Genomic DNA, 23,658 nt, shown 5'->3' on the forward strand with positions numbered 1-23,658 from the left:
ACAGAAAGTTTATATATATATATATATATAGATTTTTTTTTTTTTTTTTCCCTAGGCAGCTTTAGGTGGGTCAGAAAATTGCTAGCTTGGGGGGGGGGTTCACAGACTAAAAGGTTAATAGTAGCTGCAGGCAGAGGTGAAAGTGATCCTTGCACTGCAGCAGCCAGGAGGGTGGGGTGCTGGGGGATTCAGGGACTGGTGGGAGTTACCACGAAATAAATAAATACATGGGCTCTGTTAGGCTAACTAATAAGAATAGGTGCATGTACACTTGCATGTACGCCAATGCTAGAAGTATAGAGAATAAATTTGACGAATTTGAAGTACTGGTCAAGACATCAAAGGCAGATATTGTTGGGATATCAGAGGCATGGCGTCACACAGATATAAGCAGTGCAAAATTGGAATTTGAGGAGTACAATGTGTACAGAACAGATAGAAAGGGAGGAGGGTTATGCTGTTAATTAAGAACAACATAAAATCTAAGAAGTGCATCCAGTTGACACGGGCGAACAGTGCAATGTCGAGTCAGTTTGACATAAGCACTGGGAACGCAAAAATGAGAGTATGAGTGTGTTAGCATTAGCAAGGCATTTGATGCAAGAAAGCAAGCTTATGCAGCATAAGCCAAAAAAAATTAATGTAAAATAAATAAATAAAAAAGAACCACTTCCACTTCACCCCTCTGTTCGTTCGAAATACCTGTCCAGCTGAGCCTTAAACTTATTTAGGCTAACAACTTCCACGACAAGGGATGGAAGTCTGTTCCACCAACCAACCACCCGCTGGCTAAAGGCAAATTTCCGCACATCTATCCTACATCTGTCTTTACTCATTTTGAATTTATGTCCTCTCAGGTGATTATTCTGAGCAAGAGGAAGAATCCAATCAGCATTGAGCATGCTCAAACCATTCAAGGCTTTGTACACCTCTATCAGATCACCTAGCTGGTGCCTAGTCTCCAGACACTTTAATTCGCAAAACTTAAGCCTTTCTTCGTAAGAGCACCCCTTTGTTCCATTCACTAATCTTGTGGCCCTTCTCTGTACTCGTTCCAGCAGCTCTACATCCTTCTTGAAATGAGGCCTCCAGGACTGTATACAGTACTCTAGGTGTGGCCTGACCATTGCCTTATATAAGGGAATAATCACCTCCTTATCCCTGCTAGAAAAATTCCTATATATCATTGACAATACACCATGAGCTACTCTTGCAGCCCGTCTGCACTGCTCAGAGAACTTCTATCTGCCTGCACAACCACCCCCACGTCCCTTTCATTCTCTACCACTGTCAGTGTAGTACCACAGAATTGATACGTTGCTCTGGGGTTGCTGTTTCCCATAGGTAGTACTTTACATTTGTCAATGTTAAACTTCATGTGCCACCTCTCAGCCCATCTGCTTAACCTTTCCAGAACCTGTTGCAGCAACATAGTGTCAGTAGTGTCTTTGACAACCCTGCCAACCTTTGTACCTTTAACTTTCGTTATACCTTTAACTAAATCTCACATCAATATACTATGATCACTGGCAATAGTTCCTTTATCTGGAGATTTTTAATGCACAAGGAGAGACTGCTGATAATCAGATCACAAGTATTGCTGTGTCTTGTTGCCTTTTTCACATGCTGGTGTGGAAAACAGTCATTCAATGAATCCAGAAATGTTCAGCTACTGGTCAGGTGGCCAATTCTCAAGTTCCAAACATTATCTGAAACTTAAAATCTCCAATTATAAAACATTTTAATCACTATTAATCCAAGATTATTTATATTACAATGCCAAACTGAATAACCAGTCAGTATTTATGGAATAAAAGTAAAGTTTGTGTTAAAATAGTCTCTATGCCAGTGTGACAAATAATTAAAATAATGAAAAGTGAAAAATACAATCAAAATATAAAATGATTTTCAGAAAAACTGAAATATTTAAATCAGAGATTTTTCACTCACAAAAGATGCAATATTAAGCTTGATATACCATCATCAATATCATTTATAAATACAGAAAACAATAAGAGGACCCAATACTGAACCCTGAGGGACTCCACTAATAACATTAGTCCACGATGAGCAGTGTCCATTGATTACCACTCTCTGTCTTCTCCCCCTCAACCACCCCTTTATCCATAGTAGCAATTTGCCTCCAATGCCACACCGCTCCAATTTGCGCAGCAGTCTTCCATGTGCAACAGTATCAAAAGCCTTTCTAAGATCCAAGTATATAATATCAAAGTTATTCCCTGCATCCAGTTCTTTTGTGACTGCATCATAGTATCCAATCAAATTGGTCAGGCAAGGCTTCCCCTTAACAAAACCATGCTGTGTCCGAGCTATAGCTGAAGTCTTGTCTAGATGATCCTGCAGTGCTTCTTTAACCAGTGCCTCCATTAATTTTCCGGGAACAGAAGTTAAACTCACAGGTCTATAATTACTTGTGTCAGCCTTTGATCCTGCTTTGTGAATTGGGGTCATCACATTTGCACATTTCCAGTCCATGGGTACCTCCCCTGAGTCCAAGGAAGCTCTCATAATTATGGCTAAGGGTTTGCTTACTTCCTTTGCTGCCTCCTTTAATATAACTGGATATATCCCATCCACCTCAGGTGCCTTTCTTGTGTTTATCTTCAACAATTTCTCCTCCACTTTACTCTCAGTTATTACAAGATTCTCTAGCTTACTGCCAGAGTTGAATACACCTCTGGCATTCCCCTCGCTGAATAACTCCTCATGTGTGAATGTTGATGCAAAATATTCATTTAGTTTGTTAGCTACCTGAGCAGGATCATCAACAGTTGACCCATCGATATCAAGTGGACCAATCTGATTCATCCCCTTCCTTATAGAGTTTACATAAGTAAGGAACTCTTTGCTGTTTTTCTTCGCATACCTTGCCAAGGATTTCTCGTAATCTGCCTTCGCCTGCCTAACCTCCTTTGTAACTTGGTTACAGATCAACTTGTATCTATCATATGCTTCTATGTCATGTGTTAATTTGTATGTATCCCATGCATTTTTCTTCTCTGCCATATGCCTCATTAGTTCATCTGACATCCATTTAGGCCTAAACCTTGAACAATATTTCTTAGTTGGTATGTAAAGCCTAGTAGCTTCCAAGCTAAGTTCTTTGAATGCTTCCCATCTTGAATTTGCTGTTGGTAACATCATCAGTTGGTCCCATCATACAAAATTTAAATACTGTCTCAGATCACCGTAGTCACCTTTACGAAAGCAAAAACCGTTCCCTTTACCCCTGATGGTGGTTTCCTCTTTGAGTTAATCCCCCTTCAGCACACTGTGGTCACTGCCACGTAGTGGTTCCTTTATCTGCAGAATCTTAATGCATGAAGAATCACTATTGATAATCAGATCAAGAGTATTACTCCCTCTAGTTGCCTCTCGAACATGCTGATGTAGAAAACAATCATCCAATAAATCCACAAAAGCCTTGCTAGTGTGTGAGTGACCAGCCCCCAAATTCCAGTCAATATCTGGGAAATTAAAATCCCCCATTATAAGACTCTCTGATTTACTGGCCCACTCTATTTCTCTGTACAGTTTCTTATTATACTCATCAGAGTCATTAGGCCTATAGCACACTCCTACTCTCAATTTTGATCTCCCAATGCTTATGTCACACCAAACTGACTTGACACTGCACTGTCCAGCGATGTCGACTGGCTTCACTTCCTTGGATTTTATGTGTTTCTTAACTAATAGCATAACCCCTCCTCCCTTCCTATCCTGTCTATCCTTTCTGTAGACATTGTACTCCCCAAATTCCAGTTCTGCATTCCTTATATCTGTGTGACACCACGTCTCTGAAATCCCAACAATATCTGCCTTTGATGTTTTGAGCAATACCTCAAATTCATCAAATTTATTTACTAAACTCCTAGCATTGGTGTACACGCAAGTATACATGCACCTGTTCTTCCTCTTAGCCACCCTAACACAACCCATGTGTTTACTTGTACCCCCATGATTCCCAGCGGTCTCTGAAATATCCTGCATCTTATTTTCCAGGCTGCTGCTCATTCCAATAGAAGCAGTGCAAGAATCACTTTCTCCTCTGCCAGTGGCTGCTGTTAATCTATTAGTCCTTGTATCCTCCCAATCTAGCAGTTTTCCGACCCACCTAACACTGCCTGTTATAGGCCTAATGACTGTAATAAGTACAACAAACAACCATACAGAGAAATAGATGGCCAGTAAATCAGATTGTGTTATAATGATCCCATTATAACACAATCTGATTTTAACTTCCCAGATATTGATTGGAACTTTTGGGTTGGTTACTTGCACACTAGCAAAACGTTTGTGGATTTATTAGATGATTCTGCAGCAGCATGTTCGAGAGGCAACCAGAGAGAGAGGGTAATACACTTTATCTGGTTATCAGCAGTGATTATTCGTGTATAAAGAATTTGCAGATAAAGGAACTACCAAGTGGCAGTGATCAGAGTGTACTGATGTGGGATTTACTTAAAGATATAATTACCATCAAGGTTAAAGGGAAGGGTTTTTGCTTCTGTAAAGATGCCTAATAGTTGTCTCAGGCAGTTTTTAAATTTTGTTACAGTGGGACCAAATGATGATGTCACCAACAGCAAATTCTAAGTGGGAAGCATTCAAGGAACTAACTGAGGAAGCTACTAGACTTTTGATACTGATTAAAAAATATTGTTCAAGGTTTAGGCCTAAATGGAATTCAGATGAACTAAAGAGACTCCTGAGAGAGTAGAAAAAGCGTGGGATGCATATAAATTATTAGGTGACACAGAAGCCTATGACAGATATAAGGTAGTGTGTAATCAAGTCACAAAGGAGGTTAGTCAGGCGAAGGCAGATTACGAGAAATTTTTGGCAAAGGATGCTGAGAAAAACAGCAAGGACTTATTTATTATATAAACTCTAGTAGGAAGGGGATGTATCAGATTGGACCACTTCTATCAATGGTTCAACCGTTGATGATCCTGCTCAATAGCTCATGACCTGAATGTTGCATTACATTCACACATGAGGAGTTATTAAGGGAAGAAAATGCCAGAAGTTTATCAAACTGTAACAGGGTGTTTAATGATTCTATAATAACTGAGAGCAAAGTGGGGGAGAAATTGTTGAAGTTAAACATAAGAAAGGCACCTGGGGTGGATGGGATCTATCCTGTTATATAAAAGGAGGCAGCAAAGGAAGTAAGAAAACCCTCAGGCATCATTATGAGAGTATCCTTGGACTCAGGGTAAGTCCCCACAGAGTGGAGATTTGCAAATGTATCACCAATTCACAAAGGGGGAACTAAGGGTGACACGAGTAATTACAGACCAGTTAGTTTAACTTCCGTTCTGGGGAAAATAATGGAGTCACTGGTTAAAGATGCATTGCATAATCATCTAGACAAGACTGCAGTAATAATTTAGACACAGCTTGGGTTTGTTAAGGGAAAGTCTTGTCTGACAAATTTTATTGGATATTATGATATTGTTACAAAGGAAGACTACTGTACAAATTGGAGCAGTGTGGTATTAAGGGCAAGTTTTCTACAATGGATAAAAGGGTTGTGTGGGAGAAGACAGAGCAGTAATCGATGGATGCTGCTCTTCATGGACTAATGTTATTAGTGGAATCCCCCAGGGTTTGGTTTTGGGCCCACTGTTGTTTTGTATATTGGTCAATGATATTGATGAAGGTATATCAGGCTTAATGTAGATGTTTGAAGATGATACAAAGGTTGGTAGGATTGTTAAGGACAGTAATGACAGTGTGCTACTGAAACAGGATCTAGATAACTTGGGCAGATGGGCTGAGGAGTGGTATCTAAAGTTTAACATTGACAAATGCAACATACTGGATATGGGTAGAAGTAACTCCAGAGAAACATACCAACTGTGTGGTACTACACTTGGGGTGATAGAAAATGGAAAAGGCCTGGGAGTAATTGTGCAGTCAGATATGAGTTTTCTGAGCAATGCAAACAGATTACCAGAGCAGGTCATGGTGTATTGTTAATGATATACAAGAATTTTGTATATCATTAACAGGAAGGTTAATGATATACAAAATTTAGGAAGGTGATTATCCCTTTGTATAAGGCAATGGTCAGGCCATTGCCTTGAGTACTGTTTACAGGTCTGCAGGTCTCATTTTAGGAAGGATGTAGAGTTGCTAGATTGAGTACAGAGAAGGGCAACAAGATTGGTGAGAGGAACAAAGGGGTGCGGTTACGAAGAAAGGCTTAAGTTCTGCAAATTGTAGCATCTGGAGACTAGGCACCTGCGAGATGACCTGATTGAGGTGTATAAGGCCTTTAATGGGTTGAGCACACTGAATTCTGATGGGATTCTTTTGATTGCTCAGATTATGAACCTGAGGGGGCATAAATTCAAATTGAAGAAAGACAGTTGTAGTGGGAAGTTGTAGGATAGATGTGCAGAAATTTGCCTTTAGCCAGCAAGTGGTTAATTGCTGGAATAAACTTCCACCTGTCATTGTGGAAGCTGATAGCTTAAATAAATTCAAGGAGGAACTGGTCAAACTTTTAGATGGAATGGATGTTTGAAATTGTTTTTTTTTTGGCTGATGCTACATAAGCTCATATGCTTGCTTTCTTGCATCACGTGCTTTCATTACTACTATTACAAGAAGAAAATTTTAAAAAAAAACTTCTAGACTAGCTGAATACAATGGTCTTCAATAATGAAAATAGCAAGGCAATGAAAAGAATGCACTTATGTACTATCTGAAAACAAATTTTTGTTTATCTATCTTACAACCAACCTTTTTTAAATTTGTCCTTTGTGTGTCATTGGAGAGATATCACAATATTTAATTTACTCAATACATTTAAAGCCTTAAACAATTCTATCAGCTGTTCTCACAGGCACCTAGTTTCCAGGTGCTTCAATTTGCAGAACTGATCTTTCTTGGTAAGAGTATCCTTTTATGTCCTTGGCTAATCTTGCTGCTCTTCTCTGCACTCATTCCAGTGGAGCCACATACTAAAATGAAGTTTCCAAACCTGTATACAGTATTCAAGATGTAGCAAAACCATTGCCTTATAATATGAAATAATCACCTCATTGTCCCTGGCAAAATTCCTGTATATCATTGACAGAACCATACATAAGCTGTTGTAACGGCATGCACAGAGAACTTTGTGCAGACTATACAATTACCCCTAAGTCTTTTTGTTCTCCATTTTTTTTTTCCTTTAGTTTGGTCTCACTGAAAATAATTGAAAACTAAGACCATTGTAGTCCCCTTTAGAAAAAGAAAATTGCTTCCCTTTTACTCTTGACAGCATGTTATACCTTTAACTAAATCTCATATCAATATACTATGATCACTGGCAATAGTTCCTTTATCTGGAGATTTTTAATGCACAAAGAGAGACTGTTGATAATCAGATCACAAGTATTGCTGTGTCTTGTTGCCTCTTTCACATGCTGGTGTGGAAAACAGTTATTCAATGAATCCAGAAATGTTCAGCTACTGGGCAGGTGGCCAATCCTCAAGTTCCAAACATTATCTGAAACTTAAAATCTCCAATTATAAAACATTTTAATCCAAGATTATTTATATTACAATGCCAAATTGAATAACCAGTCAGTATTTATGGAATAAAAGTAAAGTTTGTGTTAAAATAGTCTCTATGCCAGTGTGACAAATAATTAAAATAATGAAAAGTGAAAAATACAATCAAAATATAAAATGATTTTCAGAAAAACTGAAATGTTTAAATCAGAGATTTTTCACTCACAAAAGATGCAATTTTAATGAAAATAATAAATCAGCAGTAAATTATGAGTAAGAATGAAAGGTTCAAAAAAAAAAAAAAATTCAAATAAAAAAAATCTCAATTTGTTGAATTTTATTTACCTGATAATGAAGTCCACATCATTATTAGCTATAGTTATAGTAACTGCAGGAAGACTTGACTCAGGTGAATCAATAAGACTTTCAACTGTTGCTCTGGTGAAATAAATAATGAAAACAAAATTATATTTGAATACTTATTTCAAATGTGTGTGTGTGTGTGTGTGTGTGTGTGTGTGTGTGTGTGTGTGTGTGTGTGTGTGTGTGTGTGTGTGTGTGTGCATATATATATATATGCACACACATATGCACACAAAAAAAAAAAAGTTCAAATAAAAAAAAATCTCAATTTGTTGAATTTTATTTACCTCTCCATTTTTTTATTATATAATTATATATTATTTTATTATATAATTATATTTTAATTATATATATATATATAATTATACATATATTTAAATAATGTTGAAATAGTTGGAAAACGGAACATTTCATAAAAAATAAAAAGGAGAGTACAGCATACATCAGAGGCACCAAAAAGCATATTCCTCTAAGTGATGGTTGAAATATAACCATATAAATTAGAATATATATATATATATATATATATATATATATCCAATATTTTAAATTAAATAAAATAAAACATAAGCCAGTAGTATGGCAAAAACTGTATTTCAGCTTCATATGGAGGAATTGCAAGTCGCTGCCTCTAATGAATGCTTAATTATTTATTTATTCACTTTATTATAATTTAACTTAAGTTAATATAATTCAATGATAGTATATATATATATATATATATATATATATATATATATATATATATATAATCTTATATCTAGCTAAAGGAAACAAACTATGTCTGAAAATGAAATCAAGATACAAAAATATAAAGCAAGGTGAGCTAGTGTGTTTCATCTAATTTTACACATTCATGAGAATGGACTGGTCACACATGATATTTCTCACATGGAAAGTTCTTTTAATATTTGTTTCATTAACACAAATGGACTACTAACACAAATTTGCTTTGTAATGTCAGCAAAACATTTAAATAAATAACGATATATATAGCAAAACTTGTTTTAAACTGTCCTCTATTAACCATAATCCTCTGTTAAGTGAGATGTTTTATCAGTTTAATGCTAAATTCCTCTTATAAACAGACTTGTTTAACATGAACAGAAAGCAGTGAAATTAGTTTCACTAAATGCTTTCTGTTAAAATATTAAAGCTTTAATATTTTCACAATGACCAATTAAGTAGGTTAATATTTTAATAGTAAATGCCACATTAATATAATTTAATGTGGCATCCCAAAGAATAAAAGAGTTTTTAAAATTTATTAATCAATGCTTTGCATGTATGCATATAACATCAATTAGAGTGTTTTCTAACCCTTTTCTGATTTTCACAAGCTGCTGCTTCTTAACCTGACAGGTGATTTTCAAAAATAATGATCGTGCGTTATCTTTAATTAATGCTGAAAAATCTGAAAATTTTTCTAGCTTACTAAATATAGTTAAACTTTTACTGCAATAGTTCATGAATTTTTTGTAACTTTTGCAGAGTAATTAAACACCAGCACGTGTCAGGTGTCATAATTTTAATTTTTTAAAAATTTCTTGCAACTCTTTTCTCAAAGAATAACATATTCAAGCTGTTCAAGAGAGGATTCATAGCTGTTCAAGAGAAGAATGTTGCATATCGTAATTGGCTTGTTTCTATTTCTTCAGTTTCTTTTCTGCCTACACCAAAGCTCGCAACAATTGTAAAGCAATTATTAATCAGTCCAAGCTAGAGTCTGAACAGGTTAAGAGTAGAAAACTTGCTTCTTGCCCTAATGGTAGCCGAGCATTCTCGTCTCTTGTCAAAGCTATTGGCTGTAACTTTTGCCCATCTCTGCTCCCACCTCTGTCCAAACCAGATGGTTCCGTTGTCACTTCAACCAAGGATAACGCTGACCTGCTAGCATCCCATTTTTTTCCAATTCATGTATTAATGATCTTGGTAAAACACCTCCCACCATTCCCAACACGCTCCATTCAATGCCTCCTGTGGTCTTCCGTCAAAAGAATGTCAGAAGGATTTTGACGAATCTTGATGCTAAGAAATCTCCAGGTCCCAATGGTATTTCTCCACTTGTTCTCAAAACCTGTGCTCCTGAACTTACTCCTGTTCTTTGCTGCCTTTTTTTTTTTTTTTCAATTTCTTATTCCAGAGGTGTTTTTCCTTCTGCTTGGAAATTTGCTCTTTTTTTTTTTTTTTTTTGGTAGTTGTTGGTGCATAGGCTTCTGTGGCCATAATGCACCTCCCAAGGTTTTTGCAGTACTTTGATCCAAGCCCGAGGCGGGAATCGAACCCGCGACCTTTGGGTTGCCAGGCAGGCAATTTACCCACCCGGCTAGCCCGGTCGGCACTTGGAAATTTGCTCATATACAGCCAGTTCCTAAAAAGGGTGAAAAATCCTTCCCATCCAATTATTGTCCCATTGTAATTACTTCTACTCAAAGTAATGAAGAAATCAATTAACCGCCAACTCAAACTACCTAGAAACCTTCCGTCTGATCAACAATCGCCAGTTCATTGATCAGATAAACGACAAGGATTCCGTCAGTGTCGATCCATTGGTGATATTCTGCCTTATGTTATCCATTTATGGACTAATTCAATGGAAAAGGTCAGTGAAACACAAGCAGTTGCTCTTGACATCTCAAAGGCTTTCAATCGTGTTTGGCATAAAGGTCTTCTAAACAAGCTCCCATTTTATGGTTTGCCAACTGTTTTTTGTAATTGGTTATCCAGTTTTCTCTCTGATTGCTCACTGAGGGTGATTAGCATTAGCATTAGTAGAGGCATTTGATGCAAGAAAGCAAGCTTATGCAGCATCAGCCAAAAAAAAAAAAAAAAAAAAAAAAAAAAAAGTAACATAAATAAATAAAAATAACCACTTCCACTCCACCCCTCTGTTCGTTCGAAATACCTGTCCAGCTGAGCCTTAAACTTATTTAGGCTATCAACTTCCACGACAAGGGATGGAAGTCTGTTCCACCCACCAACCACCCGCTGGCTAAAGGCAAATTTCCGCACATCTATCCTACATCTGTCTTTCCTCAATTTGAATTTATGCCCTCTCAGGTGATTTTTCTGAGCTAGAGGAAGAATCCCATCAGCATTGAGCATGCTCAAACCATTCAAGGCTTTGTACACCTCTATCAGATCACCCCGCTGTAATTTGCAAAACTTAAGCCTTTCTTCGTAAGAGAACCCCTTTGTCCCATTCACCAATCTAGTTGCCCTTCTCTGTACTCGTTCCAGCAGCTCTACATCCTTCCTGAAATGAGGCCTCCAGACCTGTATACAGTACTCTAGGTGTGGCCTGACCATTGCCTTATACAAGGGAATAATCACCTCCTTATCCCTGCTAGAAAAATTCCTATATATCATTGACAATACACCATGAGCTACTCTTGCAGCTCGTCTGCACTGCTCAGAGAACTTCATATCTGCCTGCACCACCACCCCCAGGTCCCTTTCATTCTCTACCACTGTCAGTGTAGTACCACAGAGTTGATACGTTGCTCTGGGGTTGCTGTTTCCCATATGTAGTACTTTACATTTGTCACTGTTAAACTTCATTTGCCACCTCGAAGCCCATCTGCTCAACCTTTCCAAATCCTGTTGCAGCAGCATAGTGTCAGTAGTGTCCTTGACAACCCTGCCAACCTTCGTATCGTCTGCAAACTTGGACATTAAGCCTGATATACCATCATCAATATCATTTATAAATACAGAAAACAATAAAGGCCCCAATACTGAACCCTGAGGGACTCCACTAATAACATTAGTCCACGATGAGCAGTGTCCATTGATTACCACTCTCTGTCTTCTCCCCCTCAACCACCCCTTTATCCATAGCAGCAACTTGCCTCCAATGCCACACTGCTCCAATTTGTGCAGCAGTCTTCCATGTGCAACAGTATCAAAAGCCTTTCTAAGATCCAAGTATATAATATCAAAGTTATTCCCTGCATCCAGTTCTTTTGTGACTGCATCATAGTATCCAATCAAATTGGTCAGGCAAGACTTCCCCTTAACAAAACCATGCTGTGTCCGAGCTATAACTGAAGTCTTGTCTAGATGATCCTGCAGTGCTTCTTTCACCAGTGCCTCCATTAATTTTCCGGGAACAGAAGTTAAACTCACAGGTCTATAATTACTTGTGTCAGCCTTTGATCCCCCTTTGTGAATTGGGGTCTGATGGTAGATGGCTCTCTGTCTTCTAACTTCTCCATTAATGCTGGTGTCCCCCAAGGTTCAGTTCTTTTCCCCACTCTTTTCCTCTTATATATTAATGACCTTCTTCCATTGACTGGAAATCCTATCCACAGTTTTGCCAATGATAGCACACTGCATTCCACTTTCCATTTTGAGAAACCTTGTCCGGCCCAATCAGTTTCAACTTCTCAAAAATCTGCTACCAATTCCTTAAATGCTGATCTCCAGGTAATTCTCCAGTGAGGCAAAGACAACTCAGTTGATTTCAATCCTTCTAAAACTCAGTCTTTTCTTATATCTCGCAAAAACGACTCTTCTGCTCATATGCTTATCTTTGGAGACACTCCGATATTTCTAGGCAAAATGATATATCTCTTTTGGGAATTACACTGACTTCTAATCTCTCTTGGCACAAGCACATTACAAATATTGCTTCCTCTGCATCTAAAGAACTTGGTTTTCTCTTTTGCTCTTGGTGTTACTTTTCTTCCAAACAGCTGTTCACTCTTTACAAATCGCAAATCCGCCCTACCATGGAATATTGTTCCCACATCTGGGTGGTGCTCCCAAAACCTCTCTCAAGCTTCTTGATTCTGTTCAGAAGAGGGCAGTTAGGTTAATTAATGATTCATCTCTAACAGAGTCTCTCCACTCACTGTCTCATAGACATACTGTTTCTGCTGCATGCCTCTTTTACAGATATTTCCACGGGAACTGTTCTTCTGTATTGGCTTCTATAATTCCCACTCTCTCTCTCTCTTTCAAAACAGTGCAGCCACCAGCCAACATCCATTTACTTTCCAACTTCAAACTCACAGAACCAACTTTTCATCTTCCTCGTTTATTCATTCAAATGCCGTTTTCTGGAACAACCTTCCTTTATACGTATTTCCCGAAAATTACAGTCTACAGAAGTTCAAGTCCAATGTCAACAAATATCTTCTTTCGTCTTCTCAACCCCCAACCCAAGCACGGTACTAAGTACTATAAGTTCTTATACCTCATGTTTGGGGTTTACATAAAAAAATATATATATTGTGTGATAGAAGCCAACATAATTATGGTGTGTTGAATTACATGTACTAATCCATGAATAATACATTTTCACTCCGAGAGTACATAAGCATAGTTTCCCAAGCTTTGTTATTATTATTGTATAAGGTATGTTCGTGTCAAACAGCACCTGGGATTTCTCCCAACTCCACGTTGAGGACAGTACACTGAAGCCAGAGACTTGAAAGTGTGTGGGCCGTGTCTGTGCAGTGTGATATGTTGTGCCCATTGTTTGACCGGCTTATTGGCCGCATGGCCCCTAGTAGAGCCTGACATTTCCCATACCCTGCCACGTGGAGGCTAGCCAGGTGTATCCAGTATCACAACAAATTGCTCTGGCAGGTCCTGCCACCTAGTTTCCTGGGATTTCAGTGGCTAGGACCGTAAAGAAAAAAAAAAAAAAAAAAAAAAATTACGCATTTGACATTAGTGCTTAATGGGATTGCTGTTTGGAAATTGCTGGTTGGGGTTGAATGCTAAAGAGATGTTAAAGGCCTAATAGGTCGGACAAAATTTTGATGTTATTAAATTTAGACGTGAGGCTATATGCTAGATAAAACCTAATAGTGTTTGTTTGTTTGTTGTCTTAGAGATTTAGACGAAACTGGTGGAATTTGGGGGTTGATTAGAATTTGGAGGCATTGTTAAGGGTGTACCTTGGTCGATTTAGTGAGAAGGGGGGAGACTGAAGACTGGGGAGAAAACAGATAGAAGAATAGGGATGATAGAGTAGGCATCCCCAAAGAGGTCAGTGGAGACGAGCCCCAGCAGGCGAAGTATGGGGGGTTGGCAGGGAGGAGAGGAGACAGAGATCCATTTCCTCTCCCTGCCTGGGGATGGGGTTTTAAAGGGAACCAGGTTAGAGTACTCAGTTCGGATCGCCAATGGCTTGTTGGCAGCATTATTTTTGTATAGTATAGTTTAGGACAAAAGTTTCAGGTTACGTAAATAGTTTTAACTAATGTACAAGTTAGCTCTTGATATTTTAAGGAGTCCTTATGTGCTGTAATGTAATAACTAGATCGTATGTATAGCTTAGCTTAATTTTCAGCACTCACCTCATAGTAATCCGCTTAGCTGGTGGAGGGTTTTATCACATACATAGTGGTTATAGGATTCTAATACTTTTAAGGGATTATGGGTTTTAAAATTAAGTTATGGGCTGTAGAAAAATTTTTAAGAAAGGAAAGTGCACCTTCCATGGTTGCCTAATTAAATTAAATTAAGAGAAAAAAAGGGAAATATATAAGCTAATAATCGCGCACAAGCGACTTTCAAATTTCCTCGTCTTCAGTTAGCTATAGTGGAGGGGGGAAGAGAGCGCGCTTGTCTTATATACGGGTTGGGTTCCCGAAATGCATTTCAGTGCACGTGGAAACTTGATATGTGCTAAATTCCAAATGGGGAGAAATTGGCGGGAATCTTTTTGTTTAACACGTTGAGTGATGTATGGCGCTTAAACCATTCAATAACGAGGGCTTCGTTTTCAAGGATTTTGTAGCTAGAATTTAATTTAATTACTGTGATGGCTGAATCGATGAGTGGGTTGTGATTTTGAGATTGGACGTGTTGTGTTAGTTCTGTACTTGCTGAGTTAGTTTTGAAGCTATTAAAGTGGTAGTATGCACGCGTGTTCGCGATTTTTGATGTCCCGAATTTTGCTGTTGTACTACCTATGTAACATGCTTGGCAATCTGATTGGCATCTGATCAAATATATAATGTTGTTGTAATCTTGTGTCTCGTACTCGTGTGTTGTCTTGTATGAATTGAATTTGGAACTTAATTTGTTATACGATGTGAATATTAATTTTATATCTGTATTTTTAAAAATCTGTTGAAGTCTTCTAGCGTATTGTTGATGATATGGGAGCGCGATAAGGGGTTTTTGTGTCTTATTCTTGTTCACGTGGTTAATAATTTTGTTTGGGTTATTAGTGTTATTATGAACTTTGGTGATGGTTTCTTTTATTAGTTGTGGTGGGTATTTTCTGTCGATGAATTTTTTGGTGAGGTATTGTAATTCTATAGATAGGTCTGTTTGTGTGTGGCTATATTTTACAGCGTTGTATATCTGGTTGTATATAACTGCTTTTTTGATGTACAGAGGGTGGTGTGAGTGGTAATGTAAGAATTTACCTGTATGTGTGTTTTTTCTGTATATTTTGGTGCCTAAAGATGTGTTTATTTTGTATACAGTGAGGTTTAGAAAATTAATTTTATTATCGTTTTCTACTTCGAGGGTGAATTTGAGTCTTTCATGTGTTGTGTTAAAGGTGTTCAGTAAAGTATCGATGGTGGTTCTGTTGCCTATTAAGAGGACGTCATCTGCATACCTCATGTATAGTTTAATTCCTGGGGGAAAGGGTTGGAGAATTTTTTCTTCGATAGATGCGAGGTAGATCTCGGATAAAGGGGTAGAGATACCGAGGCCCATGGGAAGGCCGAAAATTTGTTCGTAGACGTTATTTTGGAATTTAAATTGTTTGGCGTCAAGTAACAGTGATGTGAGTTCTAAAATATCATTTATGTTTAAGTCGGTACGTTTTGTTAATGTGTCGTCTTTGATTAATAGATCTTTAAGGGCCAGTAGCATGGATTCGATGTGTATGTTTGTGTATAGGGAGACGACATCGAAGGACACGAGAATATCGTTTTCAGATATGGTTATGGAAGTTATGTATTCGTGTGCTTGTTTAGTGTTGTGGACCCTGAACCGAGAAAATCTCATTAAAGGTGAAATGATTTTGACCAGGAATATGGATAGGTTAGCATAGGCGGACTGTTTATAAGAAACGATGGGCCTTAAAGGGTAATCTTGTTTATGGAGTTTGACTATTCCAAATATGTGTGAGAGAATGTTATTGCATATGCCTATTTGCTGGAGGGTATGTAAATTAATTTGTTTGTTGGCTCTGAGTCTTCTTAGGATCCCATCAAGTTTATTTTTAAGCTTGTTAATATTAAACGTGTTGCAAGTTCTGTATGTTGTTGAATCTGATAAGATGTGTAACATTTTCTTTGTATATGTGCTTTTGTCCATGATTGCGATGGTGTCCCCTTTGTCTGCCTTTTGTATTATAATGTTTGGGGTTTTTATGAAGTCTCATGTGGATTAATTGTTGTTGGGGAATGTTAGGTTTACTGGTTAATTGGGAGTTAAAAACAGCGTTAGTTTCATGTATGATTCGATATTTATCTGGGTGGTTATCAAGTTTGGTTTGTATTTCTATCATGGCGTCTTTAACTGGGTAGTTGTTGCTGTTAATGGCGAAATTGAATCCGTATTCTACACTGGCAAGTTCGTTCGGGGAAAATGTTTGTGTGGAGATGTTAACAACTGAGTTTGTGGGGAGTTTTTTGTGTCTCCTAGTGAGTGTATCCCATTTCTTGGAGTGCTTTTGGGTAATCTGATTTAAAGTTGCTTGAATTTGTGTGTTGTTCTGTTGTACGTAATCGTACCAAGTCGTGGGGGTTAGTTCTCTTTTAAGTTTGAATTTAAGGGTATGTATTTGATCTAAACATTAATGATATTTTGACGTATTAATGATGTATTTGACTTAAACATTAATGATATTTTAGAACTCACATCACTGTTACTTGACGCCAAACAATTTAAATTCCAAAATAACGTCTACGAACAAATTTTCGGCCTTCCCATGGGCCTCGGTATCTCTGCCCCTTTATCCGAGATCTACCTCGCATCTATCGAAGAAAAAATTCTCCAACCCTTTCCCCCAGGAATTAAACTATACATGAGGTATGCAGATGACGTCCTCTTAATAGGCAACAGAACCACCATCGATACTTTACTGAACACCTTTAACACAACACATGAAAGACTCAAATTCACCCTCGAAGTAGAAAACGATAATAAAATTAATTTTCTAAACCTCACTGTATACAAAATAAACACATCTTTAGGCACCAAAATATACAGAAAAAACACACATACAGGTAAATTCTTACATTACCACTCACACCACCCTCTGTACATCAAAAAAGCAGTTATATACAACCAGATATACAACGCTGTAAAATATAGCCACACACAAACAGACCTATCTATAGAATTACAATACCTCACCAAAAAAATTCATCGACAGAAAATACCCACCACAACTAATAAAAGAAACCATCACCAAAGTTCATAATAACACTAATAACCCAAACAAAATTATTAACCACGTGAACAAGAATAAGACACAAAAACCCCTTATCGCGCTCCCATATCATCAACAATACGCTAGAAGACTTCAACAGATTTTTAAAAATACAGATATAAAATTAATATTCACATCGTATAACAAATTAAGTTCCAAATTCAATTCATATAAGACAACACACGAGTACGAGACACAAGATTACAACAACATTATATATTTGATCAGATGCCAATCAGATTGCCAAGCATGTTACATAGGTAGTACAACAGCAAAATTCGGGACATCAAAAATCGCGAACACGCGTGCATACTACCACTTTAATAGCTTCAAAACTAACTCAGCAAGTACAGAACTAACACAACACGTCCAATCTCAAAAATCACAACCCACTCATCGATTCAGCCATCACAGTAATTAAATTAAATTCTAGCTACAAAATCCTTGAAAACGAAGCCCTCGTTATTGAATGGTTTAAGCGCCATACATCACTCAACGTGTTAAACAAAAAGATTCCCACCAATTTCTCCCCCATTTGGAATTTGGCACGTATCAAGTTTCCACGTGCACTGAAATGCATTTCGGGAACCCAACCCATATATAAAACAAGCGCGCTCTCTTCCCCCCTCCACTATAGCTAACTGAAGACGAGGAAACTCGAAAGTCGCTCGTGCGCGATTATTAGCTTATATATTTCCCTTTTTTTCTCTTAATTTAATTAGGCAACCATGGAAGGTGCACTTTCCTTTCTTAAAAATTTTTCTACAGCCCATAACTTAATTTTAAAACCCATAATCCCCGTAAAGTATTAGAATCCTATAACCACTATGTATGTGATAAAACCCTCCACCAGCTAAGCAGATTACTATGAGGTGAGTGCTGAAAATTAAGCTAAGCTATACATACGAGCTGTACAAGTTAGTGCATTTGCATCATTTCTGGACATAGCCAACTACATAAGTATTTATAAATTGGCATCATTAAGTATATCTCATATTGTGAATACCTTTACAATGAGTTGCCATGATACTGCACTAACTCGAATAAGTAACACTTCACCACAGGAGAAGACTATTGTTACTTATTCTTAGTGGATACCATCATCAATACGGCACCGTTTCGGAGCTTATTGGCTCCTCATCAATGGGTGGGCAGGTAACCTGGTGTTGTAGTGATGACAACCCAGTTGCGTGTATAAATCCACTATATGACAGATGCCTGAGAGTGTGAAGTAATTTAGATTACGGTACAGTTTAGGGCTAAAGCCTCAGATTACGTAAACAGTTTAACTAATGTACAAGTTAGTGCATTTGTATAATTTCTGTACTTAGCCAACTACATAAGTAGTTATAAATTGGCATCATTAAGTACATCTCATATTGTGAATATGAGAATAGTACCTGCCCACCCACTGATGAGGAGCCAATAAGCTCCAAAACAGTGCGGAATGGGTGATGATATCCGCTGAGAGTAAGTAACAATAGTCTTCTCCTATGGTGAAGCATTACTTATTCGAGGTAGTGCAATATCATGGCAACTCGTTGTGAAGGTATTCACAATATGAGATATACTTAATGATGCCAATTTATAACTACTTATGTAGTTGGCTATATGCAGAAATGATGCAAATGCACTAACTCGTACATTAGTTCAACTATTTAAGTAACCTGAGCCTTGAGCCCTAAACTATACTGTAATCTAAATTACTCCACACCATCAGGAATCTCTCATATTGTGGATTTAACTTTGCAACTGGGTTGTCATCATTGCAACGCAACACCAGGGTACCTGCCCACCACTGATGAGGAGCCGATAATCTCCGAAACGGTGGCATATGGGCAATGGTATCTGCTGATAATAAGTAACAACAGTCTTCTCCTATGGCGAAGCGTTACTTATTCGAGGTAGTGCAATATCATGGCAACTCGTGAAGGTATTCACAATATGAGATATACTTAATGATGCAAATTTATAACTACTTATATAGTTGGCTATGTACAGAAATGATGCAAATGCACTAACTTGTTATTTTTGTATAGATAAAGGTGGGAAAATAAAACACGATATTCATGAAACTAAACACTCCAATCAATCAAGATGGATGCTAGCCTGCAGGAGGTGAGTAGCGTGTTAATCCAATCTCCTTCTATTATGAAAGATGCTCCTATTACAACCATTTACTCCTGTGTTTACTGCAAAATCTAGTTATTTCTATTAAAATGTTACAGACTAAAACGTATCGCCTGCACAGATGTTTTGCAGATTATTTTTCAGCTGCATCCTTAGTGTTAACTGAAAATTCTTTAAATTTACCAATGATTTCTAATATATTTTTTTAAATTTTACAATAAATTCCACAGTGGATTAGGTTCAAATTTAAAAAATAAGATTAATCATCTGTTAAATAAAGCAAATGGCTATAGTCATTTTCAGTTAACACTAGGAAAGCAAGCAGAACCATTTTTTATTTTAGGTGAATGTTTGTTTCTATAACTTTTTTTAATAAAAAAAAGTAGGGAGCTTCGCCTCCTGCTCGCCGACCCCTACGCCCCCTTTTCTAAGTAAAATGTGGAGGTACATGGAGTAAATCAAATCTTTTCTACATAAAAGACACCTGTCGAAATGCACTGGTCAATATCTAATCAGGAAATGACCTATGTAATTATTTACCTTGCATTTGTAATGCAAGGCATTCTCAAGGACAAACACTTAACACGGTAAAACTCCATAACGGTGTACACCTTCCAATATGGCAGCAAGCAAAACAGTGATTGACAATTTGTGATGCCCATATTTCGACAAACGGACAGGAACAAAGCAGTGATTGGCAGATGCCGCTGCTTCCCTACCCCCATCCTTGAGGTTGTCACAGACATTCTCTCAGATATTCTCTCTCTCAGAAGGAAGGGGATGAATCAGATTGGTCCACTTGATATTGATGGGTCAACTGTTGATGATCCTGCTCAGGTAGCTAACAAACTAAATGAATATTTTGCATCGACATTCACACATGAGGAGTTATTCAGCAAGGGGAATGCCAGAGGTGTATTCAACTCTAGCAGTAAGCTACAGAATCTTGAAATAACTGGGAGTAAAGTGGAGGAGAAACTGTTGAAGATAAACACAAGAAAGGCACCCGGGGTGGATGGGATCTATCCAGTTATATTAAAGGAGGCAGCAAAGGAAGTAAGCAAACCCTTAGCCATAATTATGAGAGCTTCCTTGGACTCAGGGGAGGTACCCATAGACTGGAAATGTGCAAATGTAACCCCAATTCACAAAGGAGGATCAAAGGCTGACACAAGTAATTATAGACCTGTTAGTTTAACATCTGTTCCAGATATCCTTATCCCTGCTAGAATTTTTCTAGCAGGGATAAGGAGGTGATTATTCCCTTGTATAAGGCAATGGTTAGGCCACATCTTGAGTACTGTATACAGGTCTGGAGGCCTCATTTCAAGAAGGATGTAGAGCTGCTGGAACGGGTACAGAGAAGGGCAACAAGATTAGTGAATGGAACAAAGGGTTGCTCTTACAAAGAAAGGCTTAAGTTTTGCAAATTACAGAGTCTGGAGACTAGGCATCGGGGAGGTGATCTGATAGAGGTGTATAAGGCTTTGAATGGTTTGAGCATGCTCAATGCCAATGGGATTCTTCATCTTGCTCAGAATAATCAGCTCAGAGGGCATAAATTCAAATTGAGGAAGGACGGATGTTGGATAGATGTGCAGAAATTTGCCTTTGGCCAGCGGGTGGTTGGTTGGTGGAACCGACTTCCATCACTTGTTGTTGAAGTTGATAGCCTAAACAAATTTAAGGCTCAACTGGACAGGTATTTCGAGCGAACGGAGGGGTGAAATGGGAGTGGTGTTTTTTTTTTTTTTTTTGGCTGATGCTGAATAAGCTTGCTTTCTTGCATCATATGCCTCTACTAATGCTAATGCTAACTAATGAAATAGACTTCATCCTCACTAACAGAAGACATATCGTAAATAATGTTACTGTCCTGAACACTAGCGTAGCTACCCTTTTTCAGGCCCGGAGGCAAAGAACATGTTGGGGCTCCTACTTAATTAATGAAAATTGCAAAAACAGGAGATAACCAAAGAGAGTGAGCCCCTAAAGATCCTGGAGGCAATTGCCTTGCCTGCCTACATGGTAGCTACGCAACTGATTCTGAACAAGGTAAATGTTGAAAGTGGTAACAGAATGGTAAGATGCATATTTGATATAGATGTAATAAAAGAAAGTAAAAAATTAATGACTCGAGTAAATAATACAAAGGTCTTTGAGATAACAGAACAGGAGAAAAAGCAGTATATACTGGAACTTAAGAACAAGTTTGAGCTTCTGCAGACTGCTCAAGACCAAGATATCAACGAGGAATATTACACCTTTCTAAAAGTGATAAAGCCCAAGAAACGTATAGGTAAAAAGAAATCCAAAGAAAAAAAAATTAGTTGAGAAACACTTGTCGTGATGAACTGAAGGCGACAAATGAAGAACAAGATAAATACTGACAAGAATAAAATTGAGTATACTGAGTAATGCAAAGCCATTATAGAAAGAGACTCAGAGAGAACATAACATTTAACACAAGTAAAGTAGAACAAGAATTAGGGGAAAACAACGGTTTTAAATCAGCGGCCACGAGCAGTAATACAGAAAGACAAATGATACTGAAACTGAAGAATAGCGATGGTGTACTTATAAATAGCAGAGAAGGCATAATTCTAATAGCAGAAGACTACTATAAAGAGTTATACAAGGAGGGAGGGAACGATGCCAGCAGTGGGGAAGATGGATCACAAATTAGTAAAACATACAACATACCTGATATCCTTCCTGATGAGGAAGAACATGCGTTGAAGAAAATGAAGAACAAGAAAGCCTCCCCATGGGAAGATGAAGTTACTGTAGAGTTGTTAAAGTTGGGAGGAAGAGACAAGACAAAAAAACTGGCAAGACTCTTCACAAAATGCATTAGAAAAGGTGTGACACCTTTTCTAATGTAAAGGAGTGGAATAATGCAATCATTGTTTAGCTGCATAAGAAAGGAGATAAATCAGAAATTGGAAATTATAGACCAATTAGCTTGTTATCCCACATCTACATTATTTCAAATCTGTTAGTAATGACCCTAGTGAAGTTGTTCACAAGGGTCATTACTAACAGATTAGAAAGAATACTTGATGAGAAACAACCAAAAGAGCAAGCTGGCTTTAGGACAGAATTCTTAACTATGGATCACCTTCATGTAATGTCGCAGCTAATGGAGAAAGCAAATGAATATAAAACACCATTATGCCTGGCATTTGTGGATTATGAAAAGGCATTTGACTCCATAAATGTCTGATGATGATGATGTAACATTTTCATAAAATATATGAAATCTTTTTTTACTAGAATCTGAGTATTTGACTTTAATCCTTTCTCCCTTAAAAATTGGCGGGTGTTACAGCAATCATCATCATCAGCCATTTTCAATCCACTGCAGGATGAAAGCCTCTCCAGCAACTTTCCAGTTCCTTCTGTTTTGAGCACTGGCCATCCATTTACTACCCACAAACTCATGAATTTCATCTATCCATTTCCGCCTTTGTCTTCCAGGTTTTTTTCTAGCTCTTCTTGGGTACCATTCTGTTATTTTCTTAGTCAATCTGTTATCATGTCTTCGAGCTATGTGTCCTGCTCAAGACCATTTTAGTTCTTTAGTTTTGATAAGAATGTCCTTTACTTGAGTTTGCTGCCTAATCCATGTGTTTCTCTTCTTATCTAACAGTCTGATTCCCAATATAATTCGTTCCATTCTTCGCTGTGTAAGCTTCTCTTCCATTCTTCGCTGTGTAAGCTTCTCTTCCATTCTTTTGGTGAGTGCCCAAGTTTCACTTCCATAAGTCATGGTGGGGAGTATACATTGGTTCATTATTTTACGTTTCAGACAAACTGTGATATTGCTCTTCAGTGTGTGACTATATTTCCTGAATGCTATCCATCCAAAATTTATTCTTCTCTTGATTTACAGCCATTTATCGTTATTACAGTTAATAACTTTTCCCAGATAAGTATATGACTCCACGTTTTCAATTACTGCTCCTTCAATCATTATTTCCCTTTCTGTGGCATACTTGTTCATCATTACTTTTGTTTTAGCCATATTCATCTTTAGTCCAAAATCCTTACTAACTGTGCATAACTGATTAAGATTTTCCTCCAATTCTTTGGGATCGTGGCTTATGACCAACAATGTCATCTGCAAATCGTAAATGGTTTAGGTACTCTCCATTCACATTGACTCCTTTCTGCGACCAGTCTATTCTTCTGAAAGCTTCCTCATGGGCAGCAGTAAA

At 37.7% G+C, this 23,658-nt stretch overlaps 1 protein-coding gene across 1 annotated transcript in view; it reads right to left on the reverse strand.

The window, feature by feature from the left end:
- Positions 1–23,658, reverse strand: part of LOC150085132 (branched-chain alpha-ketoacid dehydrogenase kinase-like) — a 275,984-nt gene that overhangs the window by 29,440 nt on the left and 222,886 nt on the right. The window contains exon 10 of the mRNA XM_090373887.1: positions 7,876–7,968. Within this exon, the coding sequence (XP_090230013.1) occupies positions 7,876–7,968 (93 nt within the window). The remainder of the gene's footprint in view (positions 1–7,875; positions 7,969–23,658) is intronic.

The sequence above is a fragment of the Mastigoproctus giganteus genome, chromosome 5 (genome assembly GCF_048544385.1).
Source record: "Mastigoproctus giganteus isolate SK-2022 chromosome 5, ASM4854438v1, whole genome shotgun sequence".
Classification (NCBI taxonomy): Eukaryota; Metazoa; Arthropoda; class Arachnida; order Uropygi; family Thelyphonidae; genus Mastigoproctus; species Mastigoproctus giganteus.